The 25,740-nt window shown below is 43.6% G+C and overlaps 1 protein-coding gene across 9 annotated transcripts in view; it reads left to right on the top strand.

Moving 5' to 3' along the window:
* PHACTR1 (phosphatase and actin regulator 1) overlaps nt 1–25,564 on the top strand; it is a 307,511-nt gene extending 281,947 nt beyond the window's left edge. For all 9 annotated transcript variants that reach the window (XM_048308918.1, XM_048308907.1, XM_048308880.1 and 6 more), the window contains 5 exons: nt 4,075–4,130; nt 8,969–9,030; nt 15,105–15,245; nt 18,517–18,593; nt 20,707–25,564. In XM_048308918.1, coding sequence (XP_048164875.1) covers nt 4,075–4,130; nt 8,969–9,030; nt 15,105–15,245; nt 18,517–18,593; nt 20,707–20,722 — 352 coding nt within the window. In that variant the 3' untranslated portion in view covers nt 20,723–25,564. The remainder of the gene's footprint in view (nt 1–4,074; nt 4,131–8,968; nt 9,031–15,104; nt 15,246–18,516; nt 18,594–20,706) is intronic.
* Nucleotides 25,565–25,740: the final 176 nt, after the last annotated feature.

Genomic DNA, 25,740 nt, shown 5'->3' with positions numbered 1-25,740 from the left:
CTGCCTTTCTTTCCTGTTGCTCCCTGAAGAGATTATACCCGCACCAGCCAATATTTTAGATCTACAGCAATTGATTTTGCATGATTGTCCCTTCTGGCCCCAAACTCCTACTCATCTGCCATAATGTGACCGGTCCAGCCCAGAGCAAATTCAAAAGAACAAGCAAACAAACAAAAAAAACCTCCCAACAAAATAAGCCCTACTGTACACTGTCCTCATGAAGAACTGCTCAGCTCTTATTTTCTAGCACAAGGAGTGTGATGCATTTGATCATGCAGGCAATTAATTCAGAAAACTGGTTTGCTGTTGGGTTTATCTTTGTAAATGTGAGAAAACTTTTTATTTTTCACTGACAATCTCATTTGGATATGATTTTTTTCAGTGAAATCCTAGCAAGGCTTTCCTTACATCACCATAAATCTTAGGAAGGTTTCCTTTGTAGTAAAACCTTTGTCACAGTGTATTTGCAAAACTGTTGTAATCAATATTGCAAAAACATATGGAGTGTAAACCAAGCAATACACTGTAAAGCACAAATTACAAAAAACTTTCCTGCCCTCTTGAATGCCTGAAGCATATTGCAGAACTGTACGGATGGCACAGTGAAGGTCAGGCATGTTCACACAAGGGATTTTAAACACAGAAAGTGTTGTTAGAGGTGGTTACTTGTTAAGGTCTGTCTCGCCTCTTCCTTGTTTAGACACCTGCACTCAGTTTCATGAAACATCTGGAGTTACCCTTCTGATCAACAGCAGCAGCACACATCCCACTCCATCCTTACAGTGTGCACAAGCAGATCCATTCTTTGCCATGGCACCAGGCTCCTTCCTCACCTCCATTTTCTCCCATTTATTCTGATTGTGCTGCTAATGAGACACCTTTTTGCTGACCTGTGGCCTCCTGACTGCCTCATGCAGCCCCTGTGATATTAAATTAAATAAGGCACAGCAGCAAGCCAGCAATCAAACCACTGAAATCAACCTCTGCAAGCTAGGTGGGCTTCATTAACAACTTTTTATTCTCGGCAGCACAGGAAGGAAGGCAGAAGAGGGGAGCTATCACCACTGGTGTTTGCCAATGTCAGAGCTGTATGCTGGAGATGGTGTACTGAAATTTAGTGTGAAAGAAAAAAACATGTCTTTACAGCCATAGTAATAAAGCAAGAGCTGCTTGTGTTTCTTGATTTACATTATCTGTAACTAGTATCAAGATTTTGAAAGAGTAACAGAGATGTTAACAGCTGTTCAACATCTGGCAAACCTAGAAATTAGGAGGCAAGAAAACAGAGCTAAAATGGTGCTGTTCTGAGGAGCTGGTGGAGGTGGTTGTAAAGCCCTGATAGTTTGGGGGCAGAAGTCACTGTAACAGCATGAGAAGAAATTAAATTAAATGAGCAAGAGGCCATGAAAAGAGATAATTGTGAGAACTTGGAAGGGAAGGGCTGTGGAAGGGGCTGGGTTTGTTTGAAGAGCTCATCAAGGAGGGACTTACAATGAAGGAGCAAGAGCAGGTTCAGTCAGTCCCAAAGGATGATGGTAATGGGAATGTAACAGCAGTTCATGGAGATGAAAGCAGATGGGGGTATTGGAGGCCAGAAACCTCCACAGCTTCTATTCATGACCTTCTTCGCCCTCCAGCATTGCTTTACTACTTGCACTGTAAGGACTAATTAAGATTTTGTTCCACTACAAGGATACCTTAGCTTTTCCTACTGCCTAAATCACATTATTAAAAATTCTTGGGATTGTAAAACTCCAGAAGTGATTGATAATCCGTGAATGAATCTATCCAAAGTGTCATGGCTTTTTCTGCTGTGCATCACTTAAAAATGGTGGTCACCATTTAGGCAGGAGCACTCTGCAGACTGAAAAAGGTGGATAATGGGCTCTACAAAGTAATCTGGCTCTTGATGGGGAACATGGTTGGCTTTTGCCAGGGGCCTTACCAGACACTGCGGGGAAGAATCCCATGGTCTATAGGTCCTGAGCAGCACAGGAGTAGAGGGTGCATATAATAACAAGGGCGTACTTGGAGGAAATCTCTGTCCTCGTGTGTGGAAGCAATGACTCGGTAACATGGGGTTAAAAGCTTAGTTTAAATGCACGTACTTCATGGTAGGTACCTCACTAAACACATGGAAGACTTGATCCTTGTTGCAAATCACTTCTGTAGGAAGATAAAACTTCTGCCTTCTGTTAGAAACGTCCTAGCGTGAACTGTTCTGACAGAACAGTTATCTGAGTCCTTCAATCTCTGTTTTCTTGGAAAGGGGAGGACCTTTTGTGGAGCTTTTTCTTCTTTCTCCTTTTACTGTGATGTTGGTTTCTGTAGAAGCCATCCACATGCTGGATGGCTGGAGTTTTTCCTGAACATCCCTTTGATCCATCCTCTTGAAAAGCATCATGGCATGAGGGATTGAAAACATTTATAACACAATTCCTGCAGACACACGTGGTGGGGATGAGAGTGCCAACTTTTTCTTTTTGGTTCTCATGTGCTGCTACAAATGAAGTAGTTTTAATTGCTTTGTAGTCTAAGGCAAAGTCTCCTATTAGCAACAGCTAGAAGTTTAAAGATGGTAATAGCAAGCACTTGAGTAGCACTTTCCGTCTTCAAAGTACATTGCAGACATTCTTTACTTCTGAATTAAGGATCAGTTTCTGTCCCTTTTAACAATTTTATAATGAGATAAATGTTTAATCTGCCATGAGAAAGGGACAAAGTTCCTGACTCCAAATTCTACACTGAAATAGGGCTGTGTTCTGCTGTTTTGCTTTCTTGGTGTAAAGTGCCCCCAAAGGACATATGGCTGGTATCACCTCTGCTGGTGGAAGTCTTCAGACTCTAAAATCAGGTGCCTGTAAAGCTTCTGCCTTCAAAGAGCTGGTGTAGGAGGTGGGCTCCTACCTTCTGCTTTTTCTTCATTCAGCCCTGTGCTCTGCACACAGTGTAAGGGGCAGGGGTCTTGAACTGACACACAAATGAGCTTCTGGCTCTGGAGAAGGCTGGGGATGAGTATGCAGCAGCAGCTGAGCCCCTGTGTGCTGAGGAGCCACTGTCAGACATCTCTCATACAGCCTTGCAGAGCGAGCTCCATTTCAGGGAGCTGCTGTGCCCAGGGTCAGGGAAACATTCATTGTGGAAGATGAAGCCATGCAGCATTCTTATCATTTCTTATCAGTGCCCAGTAACGTGCAGGGAAACTGGTCCAGCTGGCAGAGACTGGGGCCCTCAAGTTGGAAATGTCTCAGAATGACCAAGTCTGAAGGAAGGAAAGGCTCTGTCCTGTCATTGGTATCATTGACAAAACTCCCATTGACTCGGATAAGAGTTTGAGGATGCCCAACAGTGCTGACTTCTGATGTCATCTCTCTGGTTTGCTTTGTTTTGCAAAGACCCTTCTGTGCTTGCTTTGTATTCTGAATATTCAGGTCATTCCTATGTACAGAGTCCCCATTTGTAATTAGATTGTGGGGTTTGTGACCCTGTTATGTACAGGTTGACTAGCAAGTCACACTGATCCTTCAATATAGGATTTAATAAAAGCCACAAGAGAAGGAGGAGGGAAGTGAGTGTGGTGAGGAGGAGGAGGGCTGCTATTGTTCTGCCCTCAGTGCTGCCAAACAGTCCCTTGTTTTTTCTGTGGACTGTGCCTGTGTGTTCAAACTGTGTGAACAAACAGGGCACAGTCAGGAGGCTGGCAAGAGGGCAGCGAGAGGGTTAGCTGGATCCTAGCTAGAAATACTTGTGCAAGTCAGGAAGCAGGCATGGAAGGAAGGAAATTAAGTGGAGACATCTGTGTGGCTTAGCTTTCAGCAGCTCTGCCTGGGGTAGGGGTGGGAGAGTCATGCCTAAGATGACATAACGTATTTTGTCTTTCGTGGGTTGGAAACAGAGGAAACTGCGAAAGCGAAGCATGGTGTGTGTCACGCATGGTCTGGGCATTCCAAGTACATAATGGAGCAGTGTCAGTGCTTTCTGTTCTGCCTTTCACACCCCAAAGTAACTCTTCAAGACAGAGAACTGAGGAGAATATGATATGGTCCAAAAACTGATCTTGGACTTTTTTCGCAGACGACTGAGCCAGAGGCCAACTGCTGAAGAATTGGAGCAGAGGAACATACTGAAACGTAAGTCCTGATTCTGCTGACATTTAAACTGAAGCCAGATAATTTGGGTTAGCTTTCACATACATTTGGTGGTTTTTATTAATATCAACTATTCTGTGTAAGCATCACTAATAATAATATAAAATAATAAAGGGCATCATAAGTGCAAATAAGAGTGGAAGTCTGCAACAACGTCTAGATCTGCAGAAACAGTTCTTTAAAATCAGAGTCAGTAAATTTACAAGAATAAACAACCTATGGAGAAAAAAACCCAGATGCTGAATGACATTCCAAACAGGGGGTCAATCATCCTGAAAAGCCTCCTTTATGCAGCACTTACATAGATGAGCATCCCATTGTAAGTTAGTGAAGACGTTAGGGCATAGCTTGATTAGCTTTCCTAAAAATCTTCACAGCAATCTACACTAGCTGGAGCCTTTATTCAATTTAAAAAAGAATCCAGTGTGACTCAGGGTTATTTCCCTGAAATGTTCCCCTGAAACTCTTCCTTTAAATCAGCCAAGAATTTGCTGGTAGATTCTCAGCATGTGATATTTTAAAGGGACAAAATACTATTTAGAAGTCCTGAACTAAGTTAAGTTAGCAGATACATTGCCACTGACTTCAAGGGAAGCTGGACTGAGTCCAGCTTTCATAACCTCATGAATGAGCAGGAAGAAAATGGCAGTTTCTCTACTAGCATGCAGGTGGTTTGAATATTAAAAAAAAAAAAAAAAGCTGTTTATCTAATTGTTGCTGCTACTTTGGAAACAGAAAACAAAAGAAACAAGTTGTTCCCCTTTTAAGTTAGTAAATACATGTTTCCAGGACAATTTTCAAAAACTACTACAGAAAAAGGTATTCCTAAATGGTACCTTACACATAATGTCTCCTTAGGTAGGTCCATAATTCACCTTCTCTTGTTCAAATAACTGCATTGTATAGAATCATAAAAACGTGGTAGCAGAAGATTAATTCTCAAAAAAATCAGCAGAATTCATTTATTAAATACTTCAAAATCAAATTCTTAGCAAATTAATGAAAGTGTTAATGCCCAGCAGGGTCTTTTCATCTGTTCATGTTATTACATGTGGCAGGCAAAGAGAGAGGGAGAGAGACACCACTGTCAATGCAAAGAGGAGAAAAGACTGGACAGCAGAGCAGCATGGGCAAGCTTGAGGCTGCCCGAAAAGCCATTTGTTGGGGACCAGCCCTCTCTTAATAACTGTGCTCCTACTGTCTACTCCTAACTCTGGTGACTGCCTGCTGGAGGAGGTCTGGGGCAGAACCTGGGGAAATATTTGGCACATCCAGATGTGATTGTCTCACAGGGGTGTAGCAGAACAGCTGGAGAAGGGGGACCTGCGACGTGACTGATGCCAGGCTCAGGCACAGAGGGACAGAGGCCAGTTCTCTGGCAGCTCATGTTGTCATCTGGGACCTATGAGCAAACACATGTCAGGCACCACCTGGCACTGGTGCGTGACCAGCAAACACTGCCCTGGCACTGGGGAAGTGGGGTCTTGGGCACCTGCTCTGCCAGCAGCGTTTGGACCAGCATCAGCAGAGAGCAGCATCTCCAAAGCTGGGTGCCTTGCAGACATTCCTAAAGGTCAGGTTGCCAAGCACAGCAGTCACAGAGCATCCTAAAGATGTCTTACATTTCAGAGGAATTAGCCCCTGAGAAACATCGATTTCTTTTTTAATTGAATAAAGGCTCCTAAATGACATGGATGTTTGAAAATACTACCCTGAATCCAGAACCATATTGTATTTCCTAAATGGAATTTTTGTAGCTTGCTTTAGCAAAGATCTGCCCCAAAACATGTGTCTTGGTAGACAAACAGCTTCCAATTTCCAAGGCATTCCGACTTTTGGTGAACCACAGCAGGAAAGAAAAAAATTAAAATAGTTACATAATTTAAAAAAGAAAGCATAAACATGCTCTACCCTTAAACAAGTAAATATAAATATTTTCTGGTTTGTACATCACTTTGTCTCCTTCCTCTAGACTTCTGAGAAGGAGAATTATAATAAACATAATGGAGCGCCAGGAAAGAGAGACTTAGGAAGTGGTAATAAAAAGAGTGTAAATTCTCTGCATAAGCAATTTGCAGAAGCCCAGTTCGGAGCACGCACACACACACACAGACAAAAGAAAACCTACCAAGCTCTTGAGCAGACTAAACAGGATTTTCTCTTCAGTTAAAGCTGAAATGTCCCCGATGAAAATGTCATGTCTGGTACCATGATGTTCCTATTATATGTGTAACTGTATTACTGCCCATGCTGATGGGACAAAATGAGGCAAAATGTGGTTGGACAGCCAGTCTTCATACATGAATTGAACGCTTCCTAGCTCTGTGCTGCTGCAATAATTATGAGTTATCTTTACAAGGGCAAAGCATTCATTGCCAAGTTCTGCTACTTGCTGATAGTAAGATCACAGCAGCCACAGCAAGGAAACAGAGCAGAGACAACTGGTTCTTGTAGGGTCCTTCACTGAAGTATATTCCATTCACTGACTCGGATTTAGGTCAAAGGCATGTAGTGGGAGGAGTCCAGACCTGCAGGGTTAGTTTGAAGACTAAAGAACACCTTACAGTTTTTTCTTGCTGTCAAAGCGAATAAGGAAGGATGCCTCAAATCCCCCATCGTGCACCACTCCTGTGCCACTTCACAGGTGGATAAAAGTAGTCCAGTTATCAGCCTGGCACATTCAGGGTTGCATAAATTCCACAGAAAAATGATGGTTAGGTAGGCTCTGAGTGCCTCAAACTATATTGGGGGACATTTCACACTGGCACAGAAGTCAGGCTTGAAAATTACACCTACATCGACCCACTCACCTTGATGCACAGGTTTAGAGAACAGAGAATCTCCACACATAAGATAAGATAAAATAAAGCATCAGTTCTGTAGCTTCACAAGATGGGCATGACCTAACTTAAACGAAATAGCTAAAACAGAGTCACTTTCTAGTTTGGAAGGAGAATGTATTCCTATTTTCCAGCTTTTACCTGCCTGAAGTCTTAAGCCTGCCTGGTTGTCTCTGAAGGTGGGTTGGGCTGAGAGTGAGAAGAAGAGAAAAACATCAGATGCCAAGGACAAAAACGAATAGCCATAACTAACTGGGTTTTATACGTAACTCCTTGGCTGCTTGCAGTTCTACCCTCACTCTGTGTGGACTCTTTAACTCTCTTTAGTGCTGTGTCTGAAAGCAGGCATTTGCAGGACCAACTCCACCAAATTTGAGACACAAAGGGAAGAAAAAAATTGCTAGAGGGTCATTTGCTAGAAGAGAATCCAGCCCAGTAGGGACAGAAACCATTGAAAGTGGTGGTGTAGATATCCAGTGATCATTTAAAGAGACAGTTGTGACTCCCTGCTGTCTTGTGTTCTTTTTACTCCCCTACTGATTTCCTTCCTTCTGAAAATATAAGCAGGATTTTTGGTAAAATGGCACTTAAAGATCAGAAGTGTAGTGTGAAATATCATAACATTGACAGGTTTTTTGTCTACTTTGGTGGAGACTTCCCAGTCCTGCTGAAGTCAGTGAGCAGTTGTGATAGCACCATCAGCTCTACTGTCCTGAGCAGCAAGAAACCTGGCTTCCAGCCTGACACTTTACCATGCCCTCCTCACCCGCTCAGAGGCTTCTGTGGTCTCTGAACCTTAGGTCTCATTTCTGTGTGGGGAAAGCTCCTGTTTTCTAGTGGGAGTGCTGGCTCATGCTCTCACAGCTGAAGAAGCCATGGCTGGTGGATTGTTACTGCCTCTCTGCAGGAGGCGCTTGCTCCATCGGCAGGATCAATAGAGGGGAAGGTGGGATTCCCCCTTGAGTTTAGTGCAGTCCAAAGTTTAACAATTTAAATCAAGGCACCTGTCCTCAGCTGGTCTTTGAGGTCCATAACCTCCCCTGCAGAGAGTTATTCCTGCCTGAGCTAGTCCTAGCTGAGCAAAAACCGGATCCCAGCAGGAGCACAGAGTACTTACGGGAAAAGCTGATGAGTTGTGTTTGCTCTCACCTGTTATGTGCCAGCATGATTGGAGTAAGGAGCATTTCAGCCATCCACCAAAGCAGTGGAGACAGATCCTAACTGATTGAGAAGCTGAGTACCTGGAAACCTGGGATTTTAGTGACTTTTGGTAAATGCAAAGACAATGCAGGACAGCCTGCTCCTAGATTGAAGAGGAGTTAGTGTATTTAAATGTTACTTTGCTCTTGAGGGAGAAGAGTTGAGGCATGCCCTGGTAAGAACTTGTAGCATGTGATCTTTTGACTTAATGTTGAAAGTTTATTGCCCTAGAATGTGCTTTTATGCTCCAGTGTGATACTTTGAGAGCTCATGATGGAAGGATGCACTCTCCTTAACTCTGCTCAGGCCATGGGAAGTTGCACAATTTGCCTGGCACCTCTATTCCAAAGGGCCTTTTCTATATCTCCAAAGAATAGCTGCAAGAAATTATTCTGTAATGGAAAAATAAGCATGTGTTTCTTTTCCAACCATTGACCTTGCAGAATCCGACCATATCATAGCTGAGCCCCCCGAGGCTGCCAGGCCTGTGGGCAGGGTGATAACATTTTTTGAAGAGCTGGCTTGCTGCCCAGCCCTTCTAGAAAGTGACACACATGAAGAGGTGCCAACACAGGGAAAGGAAGGAAGCTGTAGATGTTTTATGAAGCGTGTGAAGAAGCGCAGTAGCTACGGATCGAGGATGTTCACCAGCCCCAGAGGGACATACTGTGCATCAGAGAGGTCCTGAAACATTAATATAGTGATGGAAAGGCTTATTTTGTTGCAAACTGTGCATGCTTGATGAGTCCATAGTCTGAGATCCCTGTAAATCTTTTACAGCCCGGAATGAGCAAGAGGAGCAGGAGGAAAAACGAGAGATTAAGAGAAGATTAACACGCAAGGTGAGAAGCAACTTTGATCATATTATGACACTACTGTAACTTTATCCCTACTGCACAGTTGTTTGTCTTTTTCCTTTTTTTCAGCACCATTTTCAAAAGTAGAGTGTGAAACAAGTCTTAAAAAAAAATCTTTAAAAGAAATCGGCAATGTTGCAGGGTCTAAGTCCACAGAGAGCAAAGGAAACCACTTTTCAGGCTACTGCTGGTAACATTTCAAACAGAACAAAAGACGATCTAGTCTTCATAACTGAAGGAGTTTTGAACAGCGAAGGATAGAGACCAGCATTTACAAGGACCAATGTTCTTGTAAATGTAATGGCTTCTGTAGCCATTACAGAGAGCAAAGTTAAAGCAATGCTGTTTTGAAAACTCCACCAAAAAAAACCCCTCATAAAACTGGAAGCAAAACGTTTTCTGGAAAGGGGGGGGGGGGGGGGGGTGTCAACTGAGGCTTTTTAAACTAAATAGAAACAAGCATTTGCAAAAAAGCATATAGTGCAGAAAACAATCTTGTATTGGCAGGGACGGACAAACAAAACAGCATCACTTGATTCAAAAGTCATTTACTCTTAAAACTGAAGAACAGTTATTTTAGATATACACATTCGGTTTTGCAGCTGGCATAAATGTCTGCAGATGCCCAAACATACACCATGAACAATCCATCCTGCTACTGCAGATAAACTTTCTTTCACCACTGATATATTTCCTATTTCCAGAGGTGAAGAAAGCCCCCTAGAAACTCACATACTTGTGAAGCAGCACCATTCCCTTTCTGTACAGTTTTAGATGGCTTAGTTTTTTTGACCTATGTGATCACAGCTTTCATGGCATCAATAATAACAAGGAAAGGTCTTTAAATATGTGTGGAAAGGTTACATTCGGAGAACTGAATTGCTTTCTTCCGTGGTTAAAAATCTCATGCTTTATTCTCAGTTCATGTAAATAGGTGGAATTCTTGGTCACTGGTAGGGAGATACTGCTGTTGTCTGCAGGAACTAGAGAGCCATAATACTGTTTGTAAAACACTTATATTCCTGACCACAATGACTTTGTGGGATGATTTTGCATTCCCTCTTAGCACTGCCTGAAAGAAAAGATCCTAACTGCATTGCAGATGTTTCATGGGCTTCAGGCTCTGCACAAAGGCTGGAAATACCATTTTACCAGGCTTTCAATTTCCCTGTACACTGAAGGGTAAACACGTGCAGGAATCCAGTGCAGAGCTTGATGCCGTTTGAGGAGTGGCTGTAACAGATACAGAGCGCAGCTCCCCATACCCAGTGTGCTGCCTGAGAAGTGAGGGCTTGCTGACTGAGCCGGTATCGTCGCCACACAGTTCCCATCCTCCACTATCCTCTAGGAAAGGTTCCGAGCACAGGAATTGTTTGTCAAAGGCAGAGGCCACAGCTCAGCTAAAGCACCCAGGCTGCCACTGCTTCACATCAGTGTCTGCTCCATAAAACCTCAGCAGTCTTCTGTGAGATTTCTTGCTTTGTCTTGTTTGCACTTTTAAGCAGGAGCAACAGGGAGAGCAGCAGCAGCAGTCCGAGGCCCTGGCATTTGGCTCTTTAATGTTCATACCCCTCTTCCTGGTCACATACCTTTTAGTCTTTTTCTGGCTTTCCCTCTAGTAAAGATTTTTCTCCCCCACACTTCTGAGGTTGATAGCAACACGGCTTAGCATTGTTTGATTTGGATCATCTGTTTAAACTGTTGTAAATTGTTCTAGTGACACATGTAATTTTAATGAAAGAACTGCAGGGCTGATCTAACAACAGATTTTGTTCTCACCTACCAAACATACCATCATAAAAGCTCAGAAATCACTAGAGAAAAGAAGTGAATAAAGTGTGCAAGTGTTTTAGATAACAACTAGAAATGCCAACCAGCAAGTGAATCCTGCAAAAATAGTTGTTATTCCCCAGCTGTGTCTTTCACGAGCCTGTCCCAGATGTGTCGTCGTGTTTACAGCAGAGTGGCAAGCTCCTTCTGTCGGTTTGTACTGAAGTCTTATTACCAAAGGATTTTAAACCTCAGATCAAGCAGAAGTTTAATTGAGCACAGCAAGTGTGTTGCCCAGCAGCCCTTTCTGTTTGCACTGAGTTTTCAAGCACACACATGCCCGCAGGGTAAATTCAACATAAAGAAACTCTGCCATGTTGCCTCTTTTGTAAACCTGTGTAGTTGAGAATAAGAAGGGAAATGGATTCTGTAGAAGCCACTGATGAGACTTTTGACCTTGCTCTACAGAAACTGCTACTGCCCCCAGTTTTTCTGGTGGCAATATTCCAATTCCAAGGGAAGAACCCACTCCATCCATAAAAAAGCTGTTCTTAAAATTCCTTCAGCACTGACATTTTGTTACAGCTGTTATGATGATAAGTTGTAACACGACATGCTGTAATAAGTAAGATTACCTTGCTAAGTCTAGATGCCTTATTAAAGTCAGCAATAAATATCCAGCTGAATTCATCATCTGGACAGGCAATTTTTAAAAAAAAAAAAAAATTATAAAGAAATCAGGTGACCTATAGCGAGCTGCTCCTTTTAGCACTTTCCATCCTCTCAGACTCATCTAGCTCCACATTAACTGGGGTGAGAAATAGCTGCCATTCAAATAACAAAATGGAGGCACATGCTGTTGGCTAAGTTTCTCAGTAGCTCATGTCCCTCCTGCCCGAGGAAGGAGAGGGGAAGCATATTTGCCTGTCACCTGAGATGCCCAACCGGCTCTGTCCTCTCTCTCTCCCTGCCCCTTAGGCCCACTGAGCACCTTTGGACATGTGGACTGGCATCATTTGAGTGGAAGGACATGTAGATTAGGAAGGTTTTTTCTCTGAGCACTGGTCTTGAGCCCCAGCCCATTCAAGGAATATTAATGTGCGGGGCCCTCTGGATGGGTTACATCCACAGGGAGATCTGGGCCCCCAGGAATTACTACCAAGAATGTATCTTCTCTGAACCACAACGAACTTGGCCAAGCACCAAGGCAATTAACACAGGCCTGAATGTCCCCTGGGGACGTCCATTACAGAGAGAGAATTGTAGCCTGGATTAACAGAACACGTACAAATCACTTGCAAAGTGGAATAGAACTCTTCTTTACCTAACTTCTCTTAATTGGCACCATGCTCCCCAATCCCCAGAGCTGTTTACTGCTTCCTATCCCCCCCTGCCAATAGCTTATTTTTCTCGGAGGTCTACCTCCAAAATGAAATCTCTCAGAGCTGTAATACTGACTACGAAACTGAAGAGGTGTGGCTGTTTCTTAAAATGAATGCAATAATCTGAAATCTTTGCTCCTGGTAAATTCCTGCCCTGGTCCAATTTAAATTCTCTGTTCACTGGTGCCTCTCTGGGAAAAGTCTCCCTTGCTTGAAGATGTTCAAGCTTTTCTTTAACTGACCTCCGCTGGCTTGCACCAGCAAAGGCTGTTGAAAATAACGAACTCTTGGGAGAGGTGGGACTCATCAGAGAGAGGTGAGAGAGAGGCAGTGGGGAGGAGAAAGGTCAGAGAAGAAAAAAGGGTTAGTGGCTAATTTGAATAAACTGCATTTATAGTCAGAGGGAAAGGTCTTCAGGGCATTTTCATCACATCCTGCTCCTATGTCTTTGCCACAGAAGGTGGGGAGCAAAGGAGAGAGGGGGTTGTGTGTGCTGCTGGTTAGGGTTTGTAATTTTTCAGCTTGGTTTCTTCCTTAAATAACAACTATAACGTTTTAATGAAGTAACAGAGCAGGCAATGATGATGTGCCAAGACAACAGGCTTCCTTGTGACTGAAATGGAGCAAACTCAGCATTTTACATTTGACTAAATCCCAAGACCAGAGTGGCAAGAGTAAGTCCCCCTCCACTTTACCTGGTGGTGGTGCTTGGGTTTGCTTCATTTCTCATGCCACGGACATTGAGCCCTTGGCCATGTCCTTGTCCTGGAGTTTTTGAATGTGCCCTATTCTTTCTGTCTGTTAGAAGAGCTCCTTCTCAGGCATTGCTCGAGAAGGACTCTGTAGCATTAAGCAATTTAGACCCAAGAGACCACAGCTCACACATCATAAAAATAAACTGCAAGGCGAGATCTCAGATGAGCTGTGCCCTCAACGTGGACACACACTGAACAGACACCTGCAGTGGGCTGCTTGCAGTCTGTCCTGCAAAGCTGGTTCCCCAGCTATTCAAGAGTTAAGGGAGCTCTGGGCAGCCCAAAGATACTGCAAGACCCTCACACTTAGAAGGTCACTGGAAATCTCTGCAATGGCATGAGAAGAAGGCAGGGAAATTTGTTAACCATTCAAATAATGTAGCTTTAATTAATGGCTTTTAGAAAATGACTTAACGTGGTTGTCTCTCTCTTTACACTTAGCATGATCAGACTGGCACTTTGGTGTAATGTACTGAATATATTTTGTGTGGGTGTATTTATATATGGAAATATATGTAGATTTATGGCTACACATGAATTATGTGATATCAGCCATGGATTTCAGGACTCTTTCACAGCCAGAGCACTGGCACAAGAGTCAGTGCATCTTTTTTCCATCCTCACTCCTGTTCTCCTGAGCATCTCACAGGCAGAACATTAGTGCAGCTCTGCAGACCACCTCCACATGAGGTGTTTGAACCCAATTTGTGTGTGCATGCTCAGGGATACTGGTGTAAGGAGAGCAGCCCCACTGCCACCTCCCATCACAATCATCTTTTCTAAACAAAGAAGAGAAAGACAACCAACTGTGCCAAGAACAAGCACACACGCCTACAGCCAGATGCAGGATAGGGCGGTGAAGCTCCACCCAAATGCTGAAGAAAGGAGGGATTTTTCATCCTTCACTCAGTATCCTGGCTGTTTTAGATCTCCCTGGACGACAAAATGCAGGAAACTGAGATACTTAATTTGGAAGAAAGGTGGATTCAGGAACATAAATAATGTTGCAGAACAGAATCTCAAGCATTTTATTAAATATTTAGGCCTTTCACCCTTCACAAGGGTAAAGTATTTCAAACACATCTACTTCTAGTGAGTGGGAAGAGCATCATATACCGTGTAGGAAATTATTATCAGGATATTATTTTTCCTGATGTTATCCTGGTTACAAATGTTCTACTCTAACAGTGAAACTTTTCAGCTAACCTACAGCCACATGCACATATTTATGTAGCACCTTCTTTAGAAACAATTGTGTAATTGCTTTTGACACTCGCCAGCATGCTGTGCATCCAAGGAGGATTGCCCCCTGAAAGCCAACTCCTGTCCCTGCCCATGTAACTGGCTGTGCGACATGTGGACTATCAGCACACTAATTTAAGAGGAGTTTTGACTGTGGCTGCCTATTCTGCTGTGGAATTTGAAAGAAATGCATTGAAACAATGAACATGCTTTCCTGACGTGATACAATCCACCCTTGCCATTTTTTTTTTTTTTGGCTTGTAGCATACAACAGGAACTTCTAAAAGTCAAATATGCTGTGACACAAACCACAGCTGTCAATAAATACAGCAAAAAGTTCAATGAGGACTTAATCATCCTGTCTGCCTTTTCTGGAGGTAAGGACAGGTCTGCAGAATATCAGAATGGTAAAGAAAGTTGTTTTTCACCTTTTGCACATAATTCAGGGCAGGAGCCACTCCATGGCTTGGCCTGACTCTTCCCAGGCAGTGCAGAACTACAGACAACTGCAGCAGAAGGCTGGAAAGTGCACAGTGTGTGCAGGTAGTTTTAAAGTTGTGTCGTGGTCTTTGTCTCTTCCTGGGACATCAGTGCACTGGGAGACTTTCTTGCATCTCGTTTCTGGCAAGTGTGATCAAGCTCAGCTGGGAATTGGGGTCTCGGTTTTTCAAAGAACAGTGGGCTGCTCTGGCAGCAAGGTGAGATGATATTCAAGGTGTTCTAACAAGAGGCATTTCCCAGGTAGCAATTCTGTGAAAGGCCAATAAAAACAAAGCACAAAAAACAAAGGAATGTCCGAACCCTCTTATTACTGTAACATCAGTTGTAGTAAAATAAATCCCCAAGCAGCACTCTGTAGGGAAAAAGCAAAGTCCTGATATCTTTTCCCACTCCTTCCTCAAACCTGCAGCTGAGTCAAAGGCCCACAGTAGAAGAGTTACGTGAGAGGAAGATCCTCATCCGCTTCAGTGACTACGTGGAAGTGGCAGACGCGCAAGACTACGACAGGAGGGCAGACAAACCCTGGACACGACTCACAGCTGCTGACAAAGTAAGTGGGGCAACTCTGGGAGAGCCATGGCCTGAACAGCCAGGGCATGTTGTGGCAAACAGCATCCCTTGGGTCTCACAGGTCCCATGGCTGTCAAGGAGTAAACATCCACCTGACATTCCTTCCCAACACACCTGTGGTTTTTTCCCATTCACAAGGTTTGTTTCTTTGAAGCATAAATCTTTGGCAAGAAGGTTTCTGTATGCATGGAAACCAGGGGAGGGAAGGAATCCCAAGCCCCTTGAGGAAAGGTCTTGATGACAGCCCTGTTATTTGTCAGTTTTGGTTTTGCCACATTATGCTGCCAGCTGAGAGCTCTGGCAAGACTTAGCAGAGCAGTGAGACAGGAGTGTGTGCCAGAATGGCCATGCCAGGACAGGACAGGCTTGGGTGTGGAAATGCCAGCAGGTCCATTTAGCAAAGGTACCTCCATCCCTTCAAAGCCAAGTCACTTCTCTCTACTGTGTTACAACAGGGACCTTTTCTCAGGATTTCTGCCACAGAGTATTTTAAGCAGTGAACTGAAACCACACAAGACCTGCAGATGAAAAGAAGACACACGTTTGGTATTGATGGCACTGCCCTCTGAGCACTGGTGGAACATTTCCACTAAATGGTGTCTCTGGTGTTGGCATTGATGGCAGAGGGATTAAATTGCTGGCAAATTATATCAGTCACATGCTGAGGGTCTTAATGAGACCTCGGGAAAAAGATCTAAAAGATTTTATGGATGTTATAAGAAGCGAAGACTATGAGGCTCAGTGATTCAGTCATGAATCTTACAGTCACTCTATGATGCCCTTGTAATGTTAAAGACTTTCAGATACCTGAGTTCAAGTCTTGACTATTTCTTTGCCATGAAATTCACTCATTCAGCAATGGAGAGCATGATGTCCAGTGTTTAGAGAATTAGCAGAATATCCAGCCATGCCATTCATCTATGGTGCTCTTGGTTTTATTCACAAAGGACAGCCTGTTATACTTGTATAAGTCAACCAAAGGACTTGTATAGTTTTGTGGCATTGGTCTCCTCCTTGATAGAGGGATTTTTTTTAGTTTAGCTTTGGTTAAGTTAATGTAGCATAAATTGATCTGAAAAAAAGAAAAACTTCCTCTGGACTGTGCATAGACCATAATATACTGGGTTAAATTAGCTTTTCTCATTTTACCTCCCCATATTTGGTAAGATATTAGTGAACTGACTTAGTTTTATTCTCTTAATTGGTAGATGAGGGAGGGAATAGATCTTGCAATTGGTTCTGCAGCCTTTGAGAGATCCCTGTCTGGGATGAAAGGCATGGAGAAACTTCAGCTGGACATGGAGATTTGATTTCCAGACAAGTCCTTCCTCATCCTGTGTCTCTGAAAAGAACAAACATTAAATATCACTATAAAATGTAACCTAGTAAAGAGTTTAGTATTAAGGCTTTGATGTCACTTTTTTTATAATGCATGTGCAAGTTAAGTAGTCAGAGAAAAGGGTTAAGTCCTTCAGATTGACCTCTTCTTAGCAAAGCACCATCAGAAGAAGAGATGTTTGTCATTCTAATATTAATGCCCTTTATGGCATAAGGAAGCAGATAGATTGGTTTTTGTTTGGGTCTTGTGGGTAATATTCTGATTTCTGCCATTCAGATGACCTGCTTTTCCTCAACACTATGTCCACTGTTGGAAAAAATAGCCAGACAGATTGAAACAAAGCTGCATCATCCTATATAGGATTATTTTCTTCCAGAGCTGTGATTCAATAGCTGTCTTCACTGGTCAGCACAGGCCAGATTTATTGCAAAAACAGATTTTAGCAATAAAATCTGGGCTTTTCTGTTTGCCAGTAAATCTTGCTTTGTGTGCTGCGTGAAGGGAACTGCCTTCAATCAAGAGTTTGTCTTTAGCAGGTCTGACTCTTGGGAGAAGGAAAAGGACATTTTTGCATCTCTCCAACAGACAAAGGAGGGAGGGGTAATAGATCTCAGTCCCTGTAGGAGTCAGCAGCCCCTGTGGCCTCCTTCGCAGTCACTTCAGTAGCAGATTGGTCTGCTGAAGGCAGCCCTGCAGCTGCTGCATAGCCATCACTCTGTCCTGATGGATGAGGCAGCGCCTGACAGGCACTTCTAAGGGAAATAAGAAACCAAAGCTGTGCAGAAGGAGCAGAAAGGGCCTTTTCTGTAGAAAAATACTTGCAAAATCCACCACTTAGGGCTTGTCAAAGCAAAGGTAGTTGGTGACCAAATCAGTGGCTGTTGCAAAAGTCCTGTTTTGGGCTCATGCTGCTCATACTGGTTTAGATTTCCTTCACTGAGAAAAATTCCTGACAGACACGAATACCACTTACTGGAACACCCCCTTTCCACCTCTGATGTTGATGTTTTCAGCATCACACAGAAAGGCAGTGCACACACCTTGGACGCATGGGAGCGTTTTGCCGCAACAGACACCTTGCACATCCCCTCCAAATGCTCACAGTGAAATCATTCATGAGCTACAAATATCACAGTGCTGTCAGAGGTCTTGACTTTGGGCCTGAGACTTGAGCCATTTGTGCTGAGCACCATCTCTACCATGCAGCTGAGTCCCTCCAAGTCACACCCTCTGTTTTATTTATTCCTCAATAATTCTCTTCCTGCCAGTGCCCCTGGTTTGCTTTTCCCTCACAGACAAGCCACAGAGGCTGAATACCCCCACATCATGGCAGGTTTTCTGCTGGGTTAATTTGTTGAATCAGTTCAGTAAATAGCACAGCTGGGTCAGAAGGGAGGAGCAGGGCAGAGGGGCACAGCTCGAGGCAGAGTAGAGGGCAGGGAGTCAGGTATCCCTCTTCCCTTCCCAAGTAAGGTGAGTCGCTTTAGGTAACTTCACCCAAGGAAATTCAGGACCAATAGAGGCAGAAGACATCTCAAACACAAGTCTGTCAGGATCTGGGCCCAGTCTAGATCACAGTGTTTCACAAACTGCAGTGCACAGGTTTTTTTCTCGTGCTTGCACTAATTTGGATTTTGTACATGTAAAGGTTTACATAATAAGCCAGAATTGGGTTCTGTACCTGCATTGTCTGTGATATGTTTTCAAATTGAGCCATTCCACTGAAGCATCTCTCTTCCCTTTATGTGGTTTAGAACATGCTTATCTCTGTTCCTTTTCACATTTTAAAGTCTTTGTTTGTCTCTCTGATGTTATCTATCTGCTTTACTTTTAATATACTGTTTTGAGAACAAAGTGAACTTATTTTGATCTCTCTCATTTATACATTTATGAGTTTATTTGTCCTTTGCAGGCAGCCATTCGAAAAGAGCTTAATGAATTTAAAAGCTCTGAAATGGAAGTTCATGAATTAAGTAGGCATCTAACAAGGTAAGATGGGAGATTAATTTTTTAAGACTGTAAATGAATACTGCTGTTTTCAAAAAAAAAAAAACAAAGCCAGCAGCTGTTTCTCCAACATGCACTGAACACACCATGAGGTCTAGACAACATTTAGAATTACAGGCTGTAAAAGCAACTCACACAGACGAACACATGCTATGCCATTATGTGGCATTATGCAGGCACGTGCCGTTTAATGAAGTATAACCTTTTTTTTTTTTAAATCATCATGCTGCATGTCTGTTCTTCTGAGAACAAAAGTTTAAAAAAAGTGTTGGTGTCTGAAGGAGGACAGGGAACCCTTGTGGAGCACGTAGCAAAGTCTGAACGAGCGCACACTAAGCCCTGCCGAGTGTGCCGCTGTTCCACACCACGCAGTTCCCACCCACAGATCTCTCAGTCTTGTTCTCCATGTCTGACCATGGGTGACACAGTGGGGCACAGCGAGATCCACCCTGTAAGAGAGGCACTATTATTTACACCTTGGGCTTTTTTTAAAGGTGGAGACTGAATTAATTGTCCATGAGCCCAAACCAACCACCTTCCTCTCTGACAGGCTAGGGCTGAAGTCAGGCCTTAGCAAATCAACACTTTAGACTTTAAAGACAAGTGTGGGGTACTGAAGACAAGTGACAGTGAGATCTGGTGCAAAACTGGAGCTGCCCTTGTATTAATGTGTTCATAAGCTCAGTGCTCATGAAAAATGCAGTCGGTACTTTTAGGAAAAATACAGAAAAGCTTAAGGAAAAATTAATTTTGTATTAGGGGATTTTTATGTGTATAAATTAATAATTATATTAAAATTCACCACATGTATTATGCATATATTACCTTGCAGAAACGATCTCCCATCTCCATCCTAGCATGTGCTAGGCTGGTTGCACTGGGGGTTGTAGAGACAGAGACAAGCCAGCTGCTCCTGAGCCACAAGGTCTGGGAGAAGCCTTAGGATGTACAATTGGCCTAGATCTGCTGACCCTGGTGACTGAGCCTTTGAAGGACATTTGGCTCCTCCAGGGCGAGGTGACAAATGTAGAAAGGATGAGGCTGTTTTAAAGGGGGTGTTGCTACAAGTAGTCAAGCTCCATTGAGGGTTCTGTTGAATTCCATGAAGCCTTTAGCATTCTGCAACCTACAGACTGGTTTAGTTTTCCAGAAGTCTGTCCATCTGCTTGGCTTTCACAGGTTTCTGCGCAGTTATTTCCCTTCTCTTCCAGAGTGAGCAGTGACCCTTTAAAGTTTGTATCTGAAAGCCACTGAGCAGCTTGGACTCAGTAAGTCTGGGCCAGGCATACAGAGAGCCATAGCTCATATAACAGACACTGGAATAAGGGTTTGCCTGAAGAACAGTAGGACTTACTGGTTAGACAAGTGGCTTGGGGAAATACGCACTTGAAGGAAGCATGCTTAAACAAAAGAGAGTAATTCCCTTAAATAAACTTAGATATATCACCATTATAGAGTCATTAGCAAGGTAATGAGCTCTTCATGTCATTAAGCAGTGGCATGAGCAAAGAATGAGTGTCACTTTACTAGTGGGACTCATTAATTAATTCATAATAGACTGAAAAATCAAAGCTTAGAAAAAGTATTTGCAGATCTGACAAACCCAGGCCTTCTGACGCAGGGTGCCTTGCAGGAAGGGTGGCCATTTTAGCTCCATTTGTCTCTTTAGCCTCTAACATGAAGGAATAATCACAGTTAAACTGTATGTAAATCTTTCTGGCAGAATAGCATAAGGTTTGTCTAAACCAGACAATTTTTGTAGAATCAGGCTTTGCATGGCCTGAAAGAGGGTGAGCTGATCTGCTGTCACCCACTCAGGGATCCCATAGGATGGACCCAAAGTGTATGAATGTCTCTGGTAGATTTTGGTGCAAACAGCTTATGCCTATGAACTGTGAGTCTGGCAAGGACCAAGGAAGTGTGAGTGTCTGTCTCCTTTGGATCCTCTTGCCAGCATGGCTGATGTCAGTGCTGCAGGAATTGAACTGTCTAATGGTGTCACTGTAGCAATTAGTTCTCCAATGTTTTTATGTGCAATATATATGTGAGGATATTATCTTACTGTTTCTCTTTTTTTTTTCCCCTTGCATTTCAGGTTTCACAGACCGTAGCAGATCAATTCTACCTGACTACTATGCCATCTTCAAAACATAACTAAAAGGAACCATAAGTGCTGGTATTATTCACTGCCCTGTTACGTACAATGTAAATCTTCCAAACTGCCTTTTTAAAAAAAAAAAAAAAAAAAAGAGTAGAAAAATAAATATTAAAGAAAAGGAGAATTGTATTTACATGTGATGAGTACTGCAGCATCATCAGACCTGCTGGTTCAAGCTTCAGTAACAGAAAATACCCCTGGTGGGAATCATGCCAAGACTTGGCATCTATGTATAGGACTTTCCCGGCATGTGGATTTGCCATACATGTTCAAGCCCAGCTGGTGATGCAACCATTGTTGTCTTCAGGCACCCCTCATCCTGACAAGCCTCTGTCATCAACTCTAGAGAGTCCTGAAATGGTGTTTAGGGAATCACTGGGCCTGGGTGAAGTCTCCAAAAGGTGAGCCCCTATGGCACTAAAGCACTTACATCAAACACTCCTTTCAAGCTGAGAGCACCTTATGAGGATGGTGAAGGAGCGAAACTATTCCGTGGGCCAGCCCGTCTGTGAATATCATCTGACTAGAAAAGCATTTATTTCCCTGGAGAAGTTTACAGCCAATCAGTAGACATTGTTCAGCTTCCAAGCAGAAAAAAGTACCACCTCTAAAGAGCAGGACTCCCTACTGAAGGCTGCTTCAGTTCTAGCAACTGTTTGTTTTCCAACTCTTTGAAGTATAATTTTCTAAACCCAGTTGTGAGCCCATTAGCAGTAAGTGACAAGAACGTTGAGGACCAGCAAGCAAAAACCCATCTCTTCAGGGTCACTGCATGGCATCTGCTCCGCTTGTAGTTTGTCTTACACCCAAACCTTGTGACTGTGTGAGAGCCAACGTGCCCCTGGCAGCAGGAAAGGCTGGGATTCCCCTCCAGCTTTGCAGAGGGACACGCAACTGGAGGGGCTGGAGGTTCCATGAAGGATATCTACCATCTCTGTATCAGGTGTCTAAAGAACTGATCCTAAACTCACACTGAGCAAAGCGTGACAAAGCGTGTTACCTGGCCTAACAAAAGGAGTCTGGGGCATTCTTATGGATGGTGGGACTTGTCACTGGTACCCACAGCTGAGGCATAAGGACAGTAATTCAGAGGTGTTCTGAATTTATTGGTTTTAATTTATTTTTCGTATAGTGGTTTAACACACAAACTGACCAAGCAGAGCTTGGAGAGCTGGTCGCTCTGGGCCTGGTTTACTTGCCAACATAAGCGTGTGCTCTACAGTAAGGAAGCACACACAGCCTCACTGCTTTCAAGAACGTCTGACAGGCTTACTGGAACCTGAACACAGTTAAGTGCTTTTCTGAACTTAGGCCATCCCCTTCCAGAATTAAGTCCTTAACTAGTATAATGCCAGCAAGCTGGGGCAAACATTGTCAGGATTCCTTTCAAGCTCTTACAAGACATTATTATGCCATGTTTTGGGATGGTGGCCAAAAGCACTGTAGCAACATTACTGTAAGAAGTTCCAGATTATTACTTCAGGATACCTTTTCTTCCACAATGGCTGTTTTCCTTTGACAGTGTGAACAGAGAGGCCAAAGTTTTTTACTACAGAATTGTTATTTCTGTTATTCTTTAACTGATTTTTCGTTTCTCACTGTCTTCCATGTATCTATCCTCTCTTTTGTGCTCCCTGTCCAGCTCCCCCTGTGCCATGCTAACACCGCCCTTCACTGATTGCGGGCTGAAAAGCCTCTCACACTTGAGCATTTAATGGCCAGTGCAGTGTAGTGCCAACACTCCTGCCTCTTCTCAGGCCTCATCTCACTCCTCTGGATGCAGGAGTACAGCCAAAGAACCTGCATGTAGCCCATGGAGTGGCTCTAGCACCCAGCCTGCCCCAACAGCGCTGGCAGCGAGGGTGACGCCCTCCATCTACACTTGGTGGTGGCACTCAGTGCCTCGCAGATTGGCTCTCCATCAGAGACAAGCAAAAGCTTTTCATTCTCATCCATAGCCATCCTTACAATGCTATGGATTATTAGCTATTAAATGAGGATTGGCTGTTGGAGGATGGAAGATCAAAGGAAAGTAAAAACCAGGTGGTTTCTGGTGCTTCCCAGACTGGGTGATGATTTCTAAGGAAACACACCGTGATCCCTGTATCACCAGCTCACACTTGCTTTAGATAGAAGTTCATCAGTAGTGGAAGCCTTCAATGTGCAGTGTTATCAGCTCAGTGCAGCAGAGGCAGAGCACTTAACGTACCAGCCAGGAATACACGGCTTTGGGGTTATCTTCATGAAAACCTTGGGTTCCTGTTCATAAGTTCATTCACATACATATGCACACAAGTTACAAGAATGCATCAGAGCTTTAAGAAAGGGGAAAAAAGCCTTTTTGCTTTTGACTGCGCAGACCTTGCATTAGCAAAGGGCTCTGCAACAGAGCTGTTCTGAAGAACAACAAATCCTTGTGTTCCTAGCATGGATCTCACATCTGCCCTGGCATTGCTAGCTTAGAGGATCACTGTGAAATGGAAGGGACACCATTTAAGGAGCAGTGGTGACAGAAATCACAGGACTTGGTAGGCTAGTGGGAGGGAAAGGTGAGGGTTTGTTGGATTTTTATTAATAAAATTAAGACGAGGGAGGTGGAAGTCACAGGCTGTTGCTGTCCATTGTTAGTGCCGGAATCCCCAGGGGAATGGTCAGTCTGGGCACTGCCACTGTCCCTCATGGGCACAGCCCCAAGCAGTGCCCACACTCCCAGTCTGGCACACAAAAATAAACCCTCAAACACTGGTTGAGACACGTAACATCCGAGTCCTGGGTGATGGCCAAACATTCCCCAGCACCTTCATCCAGATGAGCCTATGGCAGGTCCCTGCTGACCACTCAGCAAGTTGCCACATTCAGCCTTGCCCCATGATTTGTGCTGTCCCCAGGGCAGCTCCATGCAGCCATGCTTTTTTTTTCTTAATTCTTTGGGGTTGTTTTTAATTAACTCCTGGCTGAGCAGACACCAGGACACAAGTGGAAGAATTGCCATATTTTTCCCTAGTTGCAAATAGAGTTTATTCCTGAAAAGGGGGAAGGGGAAGAGAAAGAAGCCATACAAGGTGTTTGGCACTGTAGTAAGTATCACCAAACTGATGCTTCATCTGCTTTTAGCTTCAATGGGTCTGGGCAGTTTGCAAAGTTAACCTTCGTCAAGGCATTCCACAACAGCCTTTCAGGGCCTGAACACTGCAGCATATCCTCAGTGTGCACACCCACCTCTGGAATCCATGGGAAGTTGCACACAGACTGGAGAACTGCTGGTCCCTTTTTTTATAAATCTTGTTTCTTGAGAATTGTTTTCACATCTGTGAAAGCCATCTCTGCCATGGCAAAGGAGCTGTGATTTTGTTGGGGGTAAAGAAAAAACCAAACAACAAACAGTCATGATTTCTCTCCCTTTGACCTGGATTATGTGTAGGATGTAATGATGACATTCCTGCTAAGACTCTGTTAGCAGAGTCATCCTCATTCTGATTGGGAGGAGATTAATAGGTAATAAAGAAATTACAGCTGGTTTAGAGAACGGAAAAATCAAAGCGGAACAAAAATGGCTCTTCCAGTCATCCGTCTCCAGAGACAATAATCTAAAGTCAAGGAATAGAAGCGTTTTTGTTATAATCTACCTAATCCTGAATACTTAAAATGTGCAAGTGTTTTGACATCTGTTCAGCAGCCTGTGGAATAATGAAGAGGAAATGGGGAGTAAGGGGTGGCTGGGGAGATGATGGGGATTGAAAAAGCAATTCCTAAACATCTGGACAAAAAAGTTTTGATTGGGAAAAGTGACAGTTAGGAATCCCAATAGTGACATCACCCTCCTACCCACACCTTCACCAGCAGAGGGTTGCAGGGGCCTGTTGACACAATTCTGACTCAGAGGGAATGTGGTCATTGTGGCTTTTGCCCATCCTACACCCCACTGGGTAGGTACTTGCAGGTTGAAGAAGTTTCAGGCTGCAGGTTTGCTGGGAAGGCGCTCAGGCCAACTTTCGTGTCTAGGCAATTCCTAGTGAACACTCTGGGTATTATCAGAAGAGGAGGAAGAGGCGGGGGAAATAACGTAATAGACTTTCAGCTATTTAATGTTAAACCATTCAGTGAGCCCATTACACAAATATATCTCATCCTAATACACGTATAACCATTGCATTCTGTCGTCACTGCAACTACTCACCAAACTTACCCTTCCTTATTCCTACCGCACCACCTGTGCAGTGCAAACACTATAAACCAAGAGAGGGGGGGAGCACTTCCAACATGCCCAGTGAAGCTTGCACTCATAAACATAGATGGGCAAGGTGGAAACCCATAGTTACACGTGAATGGGGGCTCCCTAATGTGCCTGCAAATAAAAACACTTTGTATAAATAGCTGTGGGAGATGGCTAATAAAAAAATCAGGAAAGAAAAAGGGGACAGATTATTTTTCCCGGGTGTTCAGTCTGCTCGAGCTTGGAACAACTTCTGTAAACAAAGAGGAGGTGACGGGGACATTTCCTGTGTTCCTGTGTGTCCCAGTTACTCCTGCACCAGTTGCATTTTCCAGATGATATCCAAGTGTATGTATATAGTTTGTCTTTGTATAGGAGTGAGTGTGGTGGCTGTCAATCGTGCTCTTCCAGTATTGTAATTTAACAGATTATGGCTGTATGAAAATGATGTAAATAACTAGAAAAAATTAAACTGGATCTCTGTGTCCTAGTTTTTGTACATACTGAAACTGCATGGTATTTAAATTATTGTTTGTCTCTGATGTATGCAGTTTCTTAAAAAAATTCATTTAAAAAAAAGTATTCCAGTGCCTGTGTATTTTATCACCCTCTGTCCCCGTGACTGTAACACATGGAGGCAGTCAAGGATACCAGCCGCGCTCACCCACACCTCCATGGGAGCAAAGCAGGAGAGAGAGACTTTCCCAAGCAGATGGGTGGGACAGATCAGATGAGCCCTGAGCACCATCTCTGGGCTG

Source organism: Corvus hawaiiensis, chromosome 1 (genome assembly GCF_020740725.1).
Source record: "Corvus hawaiiensis isolate bCorHaw1 chromosome 1, bCorHaw1.pri.cur, whole genome shotgun sequence".
Lineage (NCBI taxonomy): Eukaryota > Metazoa > Chordata > Aves > Passeriformes > Corvidae > Corvus > Corvus hawaiiensis.
The sequence above is the reverse complement of the archived record's forward strand: the minus strand, read 5'-3'. Positions and strand labels throughout refer to the sequence as shown.